General features: G+C 39.6%; 1 protein-coding gene and 1 non-coding gene across 2 annotated transcripts in view; both read left to right on the top strand.

Annotated features, from left to right (window-relative positions):
* Positions 1 to 4938: 4938 nt before the first annotated feature.
* Positions 4939 to 12298, top strand: part of LOC118415034 — a 13065-nt gene continuing 5705 nt past the window's right edge. Inside the window, exons 1-2 of the mRNA XM_035819412.1 lie at positions 4939 to 5034; positions 8048 to 8124. Coding sequence (XP_035675305.1) covers positions 8064 to 8124 — 61 coding nt within the window. The 5' untranslated portion in view covers positions 4939 to 5034; positions 8048 to 8063. The remainder of the gene's footprint in view (positions 5035 to 8047; positions 8125 to 12298) is intronic.
* On the top strand, positions 11655 to 11727 carry Trnak-cuu. The gene has a single exon. It is a non-coding gene; the product is annotated as a tRNA-Lys (tRNA).

The following is a 12298-nucleotide window of genomic DNA, read 5'->3' as shown; positions in this document are numbered from 1 at the left end:
TCTGAAATGGGGGGGGGGGTAGTCTTTGGGTATAATTTTCTTGTATAGCCAAATGCATTGTGGGTAACATGTCAAAGGTTAAAGCCCCTAACTTGTAAACAGTTCTTGCCTAGACTGCATAAAACATGGCCAAATATGTTTTGTTTATGTCTCAGGGGCTTTCACCTTTGACATATTACCCACAATGCATTTCATTGTGCATGTGCAGTAAGGGCCATGAAATTCCATATTGGAAGTACTTCCAAATATGGAGTGAACTCGCCTACAATAAAACGTGGAGTATTATTCTGGCTGGAGGCATTTGTAATATGCCGGGAACCTTAAGGAAACGTAGTGCAATTTGTGTAAAAATCTGTCAGCTCATTCTATGATAAGAATTCATGGTACATATTAAGCATTAAGATTTCGAATGTATAATTTATTCATAATCATATGGCCATTTTGCTGCAAAATTGTCCCCAAAAAGTCCCCAAATATCTGCTACAAACATACAAAAAAAATTAGAACTTTTTTTATTCCTTTTTATATATTTGTATAATGCTAAGTGTAAAATGGCTTGTTGGCAATATTGTTTTGGCCCGTTCTTTTTCAACCAAGATTTAGTCTTACACTTGTCGAGGTCCATCCTTTGTGGCAGAATGAATACGAATTTTTTTTTTTTCCACAACTCCACAACCTAAATAGTTATACTGTATATTCTGAAAAGGGAAGTGTGAATTTTATAGAAATAGGAATTTTAATTTCTCCAAGATCAAGCCATTCAAGAAGTTCAATTCTAAACTCAACTGGACCTAACTCTTACACAAGTACAGAAATTGGTATGTGGAACAAACATCAATCTACCTATCTTTTTTTAACTTTCATCCTGCCAAGGAAGCCTTTTGTCACAAAATTTGTATAGGATACAGGGTAAGGTTGCAGGAAGACGGTTAGAAAATACCTCTTTAATAGCTTAGCCAGATATCATGTCATTTCATTGCCATCATAAGTTCTACAAAATGCAGTATTATTAACCTTTACTTCCTAAGGATGCATCCTGATGACAAAATGTATCGGTCACACCATACATTAGTAGGACAAGGGTTAATACAAAATTTAATGTAAATCATGAAAATTAGGTAGGCAGTAATAACTAATAGAAAATTAAAGATCAAGAATTTCAAAATATTACATTTTGAAATTTCTTTTTCAAAAAAAGCCATGCTTATTGCAAATGCATCTAACTTACAGGAAGCACACTTAAAAGAACAATGAAGTTTACCATTACGATGATACATGATGATTCACAATTTATGTACACATGACAATAGTTCTCTGTTTAAAAGGAAGCAGTGAAAATAGACTTTATTTGATTTTGTTTAGGACGAAGGGGTGGTCACACTGGTGAGTATTTTAATTACGTATGAGTTGCGTATTGACATTTTTTAATACGCAGTGGTACACACAATATGTAAAGTACGATAGTTTTGTGCATGTCCAAAACTATCAGATGTACTGGGCCATACTGAGCGTATGCCTGTATACACAACAAAACTTACAAAGACGGGTATAAAAAACATATTGTGTGTACAACTGCGTATGAAAAATGATGCAAATCATACGGAGTTAAGATACTGAAAAGTGCGACAGCCCACAAGTGAAGGTTTATTACGTTAGTAAAATGTGCTTAATTTAGTTTGTGGAACTTTTAGTAATTTGTTCATTGTGATTGTATTAATGTTTTGGTCCCAATGATGTTAAGTGTATGCAATATTTTACGCAATACTATATATATTGGTGGTCAGTTGGATAGTTTTTATTGCAGTTTAAACTGTAAAACTTGTGTGCTCTATATATGCGCTGCATGAGCAATTGTGAATTTGTGCCATACTTGGTCTTAAACAAGTTGATTTGTATTGAAATGCTGTACTTCCAATAGTTTGCATTGGTACAAAGTGAATCGAGCAACTAGATAATTCTCGAAAGAGTCAAAAACTCTTCTAGATACTGTGCCCTAGACACAGTAGATAACCACTGCCCCTACAGCCGCAAAAGGATATGGGACCTTTACCTTCACCAAAGAGATATTTCAAACATTTGCAGATGTGCCTAAGCATTTGCACGAACCCTATGAAATTCGTACGAATGTTATGTGATACACACGAATCACTATGCGAAAACGCACGAATATTATGAAATTCGCACGAATCACTATGCAAAAACGCACAAATATTATGAAATTCGCACGAATCACTATGTGATTCACACGAACCTTATGAGATTTGCACGATCCTTATGCGAAATTGCGCAATCACTGCCGGGGTCACGTGACAGACGGAGCGGGATTTTCAAGTTGGCGGCTTCGATCGGCGGCGACGGAAAATACGATGTAACACGCCGAAATGAAGCAAAACAGTAGCTCACAGGCTATCAAATACATCTTTGCGACGGTAAATGTCCATTCCATGCCTTAAAATATAAATATCACAGGTAGAAACGCTCAAAATCAAGCCTTCTCCCGGCCGCCGCTTTTGCATAAGGATCGTGCAAATGTCATAAGGTTCGTGTGAATCACATAGTGATTCGTGCGAATTTCATAATATTCGTGCGTTTTTGCATAGAGATTCGTGTGTATCACATAATATTCGTACGAATTTCATAGGGTTCGTGCAAATGCTTAGGCACCCCTGATTTGACTCTTTTGAGATAATCCGGTTTATTTAATTGTTTGTATAATGTCATGCAATATCTGGGTGTCTAACTTTCATTGGCGCACCAGTAGATTGATTCGTTGAACGTATGCATCTTTGTGCCAATATTATGCATCTTAATTTGTGTTTGCGGAAAGTTGTGCAGGACTGTTTATATATCTGTATACCCTTTGTGCAATAACGTTTGCGGACTGTTTATACTGTACTCATTTAAAAAGTGTGCTTTATATATATGTCGATGCTAACAAGTACAAATTTTGTGAAAATCAACACAATTTGTTGCAAACTTCGCAATTTGCAAAATGACGCAATCACTGATAATCTCCTTTTCGTCATTTCAAATTGGTTTTTAATTTTGTGGCAGCTTCTGTGGCACTGTGATTGTCAAAGAAAGTTATCTTGTATCTGATTAGAGCTGAAACTGAGATTGTTGAGGGCTATTTTCTTTGAAGAGGTCACATACTTTACCCATGCATTGCACGAAAGTTTGAGCGCAAGAAAGGGTGTTGCAATTTTGTGCAGTCCAGTGGGATACCCTCACAAAATGTGCAAGAAATCCAACATTCCAAATCAGTCTATCTCAGTCTATAGATGTCAGGAGGAACTACTAGTTAAGAAAAGGATTGGAATTCTTTCATGAAGTTTATCATGTTACTTAGTCTTTCCAGCATACCTGAATGAAAATGATTATTATCAAGTATATACATTATTTAAAACATTGCATGAACAGTTGCCAAGAAAAATGGACATCGAAAGGCTATATACATTATACTTTTTTGTATTATAGAAATGAGATGCTATCGTTATTCTGGCTAACTTTTAAATTTATTGTATGCTTATTGTACTCTTCATTTTGTGATTGCAAATACAAAAGTATATAAAAGTCCACTTTTATTTATACAGTTTCAGCAAAACTCAGTTCTTGGTATAGATTTACTTGGCTAAACATGGCTTCTTTTTGGCAACACTGGTACCCCAGGGCCAATTGGTATCTTGTAAAGAATGCCAGAAACCTTTTGTGCTAAGTTTGACAGTTGGTAAACATGAATTCTATGACAAAACTACAAAGGAAATGGTATACTCGTAGTAAAAACTAGCATGACTGATGTAAACACAATGCAAGACCTACAAATACAATACTGTAGTTCCTTTTCCCCCTATTTTACTAAATTGAATCCTATACTAGGAAAAATGTATGAAAATAAAAATGTAATGATTTTTTCCCCTAAAAATGGACAGTTTATCCACATTTCATATTGTGTTTGTGAATTCTATAGGATCATTCTTATGTCTAAGTTTTATGTTAATAAAATATGAGCATGCTACTCTATAATGTGTTTGAATTTTGCTTTTCTCTGTTGTATTTGTCCTTACTATAAAGGTAAATTGGAATGTCCCTGTAGCTCGACTGGTAGCAGCCACACATCAGCTCCTGATTAGTAACTGGGAGATCCATGGCAGGGCATCTTTGTTGGGAATGCACCCATCTTTCGGAAGGTCCCATGTTCAGTGCGTTTTAAGGCACTTATTAATTAAAATTAATAAGCACGATGAAGGGGAAGGACCTGCAACCCCTCCCTGTTGTCAATGAAATAGCAAGGAAACTTATTGCCCTGTGTACTACTGGTCACTAGAAGTGTCTGAACGAATAGATGAATTTGCGTGTGCTGTTGTGCACATTTTTAGACCGTTCATGTTTTACCTGGGCTTTCTATGCAAATGTTTGAACGTCAGTGTGACCGCAAGGGAAAATTGGCAAAAATTATTTCTTACGAAGTTGGCACAATTTTCTAGTGCAACTTGGCACAGTCTAGTGAAATAGTATACCTGCGCTTGCGAACGAATTTCTGTCATTTGTTTTTTTTGGTTCTCCTTAAAATAATTTTTACGCTCCACTGGTACACTCACTCTTCAAACACCAAGCATGAACGAAGTCTCAAGGACCAACAGAGTTGCCATTAAGGACTGAAAAGGTCGCTATGGAAACCAAGACGTCTTAGTGGGGAGAGAAGAGGACGGAGAAGGGTCCTTACTCCTTCAACAGTCTACGCTTGAGAAACCAACAATACGCCTTTGCCTAAGTAGCGATTTATTTGTATAAAAACCATACTGCAAAGGAGGTCGGAGTTAACGTTTGTGTGCGCGCCAAGACAAGTTACCATACAGTCCCTCCAAGATTTCTCTCTGTGAGAAGAAATACTCCCAAAGAAGGTATGTGTCTTCCATGTTTATTTGTATGAAGGCCACACTGCAAGGGAAGTCGGAATTTGTGTGAGCGCAAAGACAAGTTGCCAAAAAGTTCCACCAAGATTTCTCTCTGTGAGACGAAATACTTCCAAAGAAGGTATGTGTCTTCCATGTTTACTTGTATGAAGGCCACACTGCAAGGGAAGTCAGAATCTGTGTGAGCGCAAAGACAAGTTACTATAAAGCTGCTCAAACAATTCACTCTCAGAGAAGAAATACTCCAAAGAAGGCATGTCTCTTCCATGTTTATTTGTATAAAGACCACAGTCTGCAAGGGAAGTCAGAAGTTGTGTGAGCGCAAAAACGTTACCAAAAAGTTCCTCCAAGATTTCACTGTGAGATCTGTCAGATATACTCCCAAAGAAGGTATGTATATTCTATGTAAATCTGTACAAGCTCCTGGCACACGTATATTCACGACTTTGCTACCGACCACTCCTCAACCAAGGTCGCAGGGTCGGCACTAGATCGGGAGCAGTCTAGAATCCCTCCTATTCTAGCTTCAGTTCTCTCTTCAGATCGTATCTAACATGGACATGACTTTCCTCGTATCTAACATGGACATGACTTTCCTCGTATCTAACATGGACATGAGTTTCCTCGTATCTAACATGGACATGAGTTTCCTCGTATCTAACATGGACATGAGTTTCCTCGTATCTAACATGGATATGACTATACTCGTATCTAACATGGACATGACTTTCCTCGTATCTAACATGGACATGACTATCCTCGTATCTAACATGGACATGACTTTCCTCGTATCTAACATGGACATGACTTTCCTCGTATCTAACATGGACATGACTTTCCTCGTATCTAACATGGACATGACTATCCTCGTATCTAACATGGACATGACTATCCTCGTATCTAACATGGACATGACTATCCTCGTATCTAACATGGACATGACTATCGTCGTATCTAACATGGACATGACTATCCTCGTATCTAACATGGACATGACTTTCCTCGTATCTAACATGGACATGACTTTCCTCGTATCTACCATGGACATGACTATCCTCGCATCTAACATGGACATGACTTTCCTCGTATCTACACATGGACATGACTTTCCTCGTATCTAACCTGGACCTGACTTTCCTCGTATCTAACATGGACATGACTATCCTCGTATCTACACATGGACATGACTTTCCTCGTATCTAACATGGCCATCACTTTCCTCGTATCTAACATGGACATGATTTTCCTCGTATCTAACATGGACATGACTATCCTCGTATCTAACATGGACATGACTTTCCTCGTATCTAACATGGACATGACTTTCCTCGTATCTAACATGGACATGACTTTCCTCGTATCTAACATGGACATGACTATCCTCGTATCTAACATGGACATGACTATCCTCGTATCTAACATGGACATGACTATCCTCGTATCTAACATGGACATGACTATCGTCGTATCTAACATGGACATGACTATCCTCGTATCTAACATGGACATGACTTTCCTCGTATCTAACATGGACATGACTTTCCTCGTATCTAACATGGACATGACTTTCCTCGTATCTAACATGGACATGACTTTCCTCGTATCTAACATGGACATGACTTTCCTCCTATCTAACATGGACATGACTTTCCTCGTATCTAACATGGACATGAGTTTCCTCGTATCTAACATGGACATGAGTTTCCTCGTATCGAACATGGACATGAGTTTCCTCGTATCTAACATGGACATGACTTTCCTCGTATCTAACATGGACATGAGTTTCCTCGTATCGAACATGGACATGAGTTTCCTCGTATCTAACATGGACATGAGTTTCCTCGTATCTAACATGGACATGACTTTCCTCGTATCTAACATGGACATGACTTTCCTCGTATCTAACATGGACATGAGTTTCCTCGTATCTAACATGGACATGAGTTTCCTCGTATCTAACATGGACATGAGTTTCCTCGTATCTAACATGGACATGACTTTCCTCGTATCTAACATGGACATGACTTTCCTCGTATCTAACATGGACATGACTTTCCTCGTATCTAACATGGACATGAGTTTGATTTGTCAAAATTCATAGTCGGCTGGTGCAGGAGACTTTTAAAGACTCGTAAGCAACCTTGCCGACCAAATCCCAACCACAGATGTCGAATAATTCCCAACCTTAGTGTAGGGAGGGTTGGGAGGTCATGTTCGGCTATGTGTGACAGGGGCTTTGCTGAGTCACAGTTTGTCTGTGTCAGCGAGTGTACGAGGTGCGTTCATTAAGTGATAACTCTGACCAACTTTTAGTTGTCTGATCTAGATGAAATTTTGCATGTGTAATGATTTATATTTCTATAGTTTTTGATGGGAAGAAGAGCTCTGAACTAATTGTGGTTTCTGATTTACTGGTATTTGAACTGAGTTAGGTGTGAAATAAACCAGGTGTGAAATGGAGCCAGTTGAGTGTCGGGCAGTGATCCGGTTTTTGTATTTGAAAGGACGCACACCAAAGGAGACTTTTGATGAAAGGAAAGAAACTTATGGTGATGATTCCCCATCATATGACCTTGTAAAACGCTGGCATCCTGAATTCAAACATGGCCGGAAGTCTGTGGAAACAGCTCTCAGACCTGGTCGTTCCTCTTCTGCCATTGATGAGGCATCTGTTGGAGGACCAACCTGGGGTGTCCTACAAAAACGGTGTCCAGAGCTGCATCAAACGATGGGAGAATGCATAACTCTGGGTGGTTCCTATGAAGAGAAAGACTAATAACTGTGACAAGTTTCATTAATCTTCTGCTATGGGAAATGAGTCAGAGTTATTATTTATTGAACGCCCCTCGTAGCAATTCATTTTTACGGTACCGTATTTTTGAATCGTCACAAAGTTGCATAATCTTTTTATGATGCGAGAAAGTGTGGTCCACTTGCCAATGCCTTTTGGAATTTGCTGGAGTCCAAAGATATACCTGCTCGAAAAAATATGCGACTGTACATGCCTTACCTAAATTCCCACATTGTTGTTGAATATGTACATGTATTTCTATAAACGTAAAATACCAACAAAAAATTCCTTGATCCATAAATGTCATATGCAATGACATATCATATTTTTTTCTGTTTTCCAGATCGCTCAAACCAAAGATGAAGTCATCTACGTCCTCAGCGGCCCTGCTAGTGGCTATCACTCTCTTGGCCGTTACAGGTAATTGTTCCATCACACTTTTCTGACACTTAGCGGGTACTGTAAGATTAATGTGATTCTTCTTTTCCCACGGTGCTTCTATTCTTACTTTCAAGGCCGCTTCCGTACGGCGTAGTTATCGTTCCTGAGAAAACTCGATGGATTTGGGGCACCCGCAATCGTCCGTTTCGTTTGGCCGTTGGCTTTCGAAACAGTTGCCGCCTTTTTATGTACATTATGCCATTTTGATTTGAATACATAGATGACATCCGTGCGTGCATTAATTTTCGGCTGTTTCCAAAAACGTTTTAAAAAGTTTTCAACCATATTGTAAATCGTGCAAAGCAGCTTCGACATAAGCAAATATTTGCCATGGATTTCAGCAACAAACATTGGAAAACGTATTCTAATATCATAGAATAATGATGATGATGATGATAGAATATTCCAAGTCAAAGAACAAAGATAAAGAAGCTATTGTTCAATGTAATATATTCTATGTGTTAAGCCGAGTGTTCAACCTTCATGATCACTTAATTAGATTTTACAAGACAACTTTTTTGGTCTAACTTTCTTATTTGCACGCTCGCATCAAATGGACATAACCTTAGCACACTCCGTCACTTGAAGTGCATTGGCAAGCGTTTTGTGGCGAGTTTGATTAGGGGAACCTGAAGTATTGAACTTTCTTTTTTACCTTTGCCAGAATGGCTAAGGTTATGTTTTAGGCTTGTGAGTCTGTCTGTCTGTCTGTGTGTTAACAGTATAACTCGAGAAGCCTTGGATGGATCCCGATGATATTTGGTAGGTGGATAGGGGTCGGGAAAACGAAGTTCAAGTTCGATAATGGGCCCCCTAGCGGCTTGCTAAGGTACTGCAGCAGAACCTCAATATTTGATATCTCGTGTTCTGGACATGCTGTGGTTATGATTTTTGACTGGTAGATAGCCCTTGAGGCAGAGAGTAAGTACTATAAGTTTGGACCCCCTAGCGACTTGTTTGGAACTGCAGTCGCCGATTTCCTTTCAAACTTTGGACGAGAATAACTCGAGAACGTGTTGATGAATCATCACGATTTTTGGTATGTAGATAGCCCAAGTAACAATGTACATTATGAAATACTAATTATGCAAATCAGGAACTAATTTACATAATTAATGAGGAAAGTTTATAAATCCACTGCATTTCATGATAGGACTTTCAAACTTGTCACATGTATAGATGAGAAAGAGAGAAATATCAATGCATGTTAATTATGCAAATGATGACCTCATTTGCATAATTAATGAGAAAATATAAACGCATTGATGGATCGTTATGGCTTTTGGTATGTAGATAGCCAAAGGGAAGACTTACATGATGGGATTCTAATCATGCAAATCAACAGCTAATTTGCATAATTAATTAGGAAAATGTGTAAATCCACTGCATTCCTTTATAGGACTTTCAAACTTGTCACATGTGCAGCTGAGAAAGACAGAAATATCAATACAAATTAATTATGCAGATGATGATCTCATTTGCATAATTAATGGGAATATGAACGTGCTGACGGATCGTCATGATTTTTGGTATGTTGATAGCCTAAGTAAAACGTTACATAATGAGATACCAGTTATGCAAATTAACAGCTAATTTGCATAATTAATGAGAAAAGTTGATAAATCCACTGTATTCCGTGATAGGACTTTCAGACTTGTCACATATGCAACTGAGAAAGATGGCAGAGAGTAAGAGGTGTATGTTTGGGTCCGCTAACATCTTTTCTTGACCTGCAGGAGCCGGTTTAGTTTCCTACTTTGAAAGATGATAAGTCAAGAAGGGATTGAATGGATCATCATGATTTTTGGTATGCTGACAGCTTAAGTGATGCTTGATACAATTTAATATTAGTATGTAAATAGGGATCTAATTTGTATAAGCAATGGCAAAATGTTATGAACCAACTCCAGGCATATAAAATAAAATATAATGAGTAGCACATTTATGTCTTCAGACATCATTCTACATAACAAACCTGGTTTATTTGGCAAAGGTATGTTTTTTAAATATTTTTGTTTACTATTTATTATGGTATTGTTGAACATTTGTAATAATAATGTTGTTCTATACATACGTTTTGTTTTGCTTCTAGTCAGTCCTACGAAATGTTATGAACCAAGCTCGGATATGGTAACGACTGGTCAGCGATATGGCAACGACCGTTAAGGAAGGCAACGACTCTTACAATCCTACATTTTCACCCTTACCAAAAATCAGGAAAAAACTGAACGTTTACTCTAACGTGATATGCTGGAATCTGGATCGATTCTTTAACATATATGTTTTGTCCTTGTTATGACCTGTACTTAGCTCGGTTGGTCAATAATTAAGGGTTAATGACCCGCCCCGAGGTGTATATGGTGTCATAACGCCTGGTCCTTTGCTATAACCACCGAATAAAACCACCGAGTGCCATACGTGCTGTCAACGTGCCAAAATCTTTTGGGACCCGTAAGTGGTAAGTACCGCCTCCGTACGAACTCAACGGATTTTGGAGCACGTAGACACGCCGTAGAAATTTCAGTGCAGGCAAAACTTTGTGTACCATCGGGCTGCGGATTAGCCCCCCGTATGTGCCAGTACGGGCGACGCGGCTGCCCTGTACAGCCTGAACGTTTTTAGAAATACGTGGCAGACGTGGCCTCTCAACAAACAAACAAAAAAAAAAAAAAAAAAAAAACGTACGGGCAAATTGCACAAATATACGGCGGGTTGTGCCCTTAGCTTAAGTACAATAGCGGGAGACTTTGAACATCAAATTTACCCCTCAAGCAACGGTGGTACACATTTAGCTTACGCACACCTGGGTCATATGATATCCATTAGAGTAATATAATATATTAGACAAAGGTGGCACTTATAACATAAGCTGCAACAAACCTTTGCGATCGTTTACTCGAGCTTACAGGCCAATAGGGTCTCATTCCAGATTCCAACTGGGAGCGCAGAAAGTGTTGTACAGGTGCTAGTATCGGACTTTGGGGAGAAATTGGATTTTTATGTGTTTGAATTTCGAAGTACAGAACTACTATATATAATGTAAAGCCAAATAGCAGTTACTTAAGCAATTGAATATGTTTTTGGTAACGGCCAGACGGCCACTCCTCTGCCATTTTCCAACCACCTGCAACGTACGCAACCAGGGCCTTTCTATCAATCTCAAATCGACAAATGTCTTAGACCGCGAACCCCGCTTGTTTGAACGCGGAGAAAAGGTCACTCTCGCTGAACTTTCGTCAAGCTTGCGTCACAGTTTTCATATTTTCTCTGAATCGTTATAATTTAGATATTGCGTAATACGTAAAGGTATGACCTAGAAGACGACAAAATACAGAAAAAGTAAGAAAATTCGTTCTTTTTCTCTGAAATTTGTTGAGTATTTTCGAACCTCGCAGCGACGCAAGCTTGACGCAAGTCCAGTGAGACGGTACCTATAGAGAGACTGTACTGTACTAAACAAGAAATGGGGTCTAAGTATCAAACTTGCATTTTTGTGATAAATTGTATCGGCCCGGCTAGCTCAGTCGGTAGAGCATGGGACTCTTAATCCCAGGGTCGTGGGTTTGAGCCCCACGTTGGGCGAAAACATTTTTTGACTACGGCCGTGTGACGCGTTGGATACACCCGATCCCTCGATCCCGAAAGTTAAGCAACGCTTAAAAGTTAAGATCCGGACAGTCTTGGATGGGAATCCCCACGTTAATCAGCCTCATTAAGCTAAGGGCACAACCCGCCATACGTGCAGATAAGTGTTGTCTACGTGCCAAAACGTGGGCAGTCTTTTGGGATCCGTAAGTGGTAAGTACCGCCGCCGTACAAACTCGTAGGGAATCCGACGTATTTTGGAGCACGCCGTAGAACTTTACGTGCAGGCAAAACTTTGTGTACCATCGGGCTGCGGATTCGCCCCCGTACGTGCCAGTACTGTCGACACGCCTGCCTTGTACAGTCCGAACGTTTTCAAAAATACATGGCGGACGTGGCCTCCCAAAAAACGTACGGAAAAATTGCACGTACGGCGGGTTGTGCGCTTAACTCAGACCACGGCTGCCCGCCCACCCCTCATCCCTCCATGCACTCCCCACCCGCCCCGCTCCCCCCTCCCGCGCCCCCCCCACAGCCCCCAACCCGGCACCCCCCCCCCCCGCCGCCC

The sequence above is a fragment of the Branchiostoma floridae genome, chromosome 4, assembly GCF_000003815.2.
Source record: "Branchiostoma floridae strain S238N-H82 chromosome 4, Bfl_VNyyK, whole genome shotgun sequence".
In the NCBI taxonomy this organism is placed as follows: domain Eukaryota; kingdom Metazoa; phylum Chordata; class Leptocardii; order Amphioxiformes; family Branchiostomatidae; genus Branchiostoma; species Branchiostoma floridae.
This window is presented reverse-complemented; position numbering and strand designations above follow the sequence as displayed.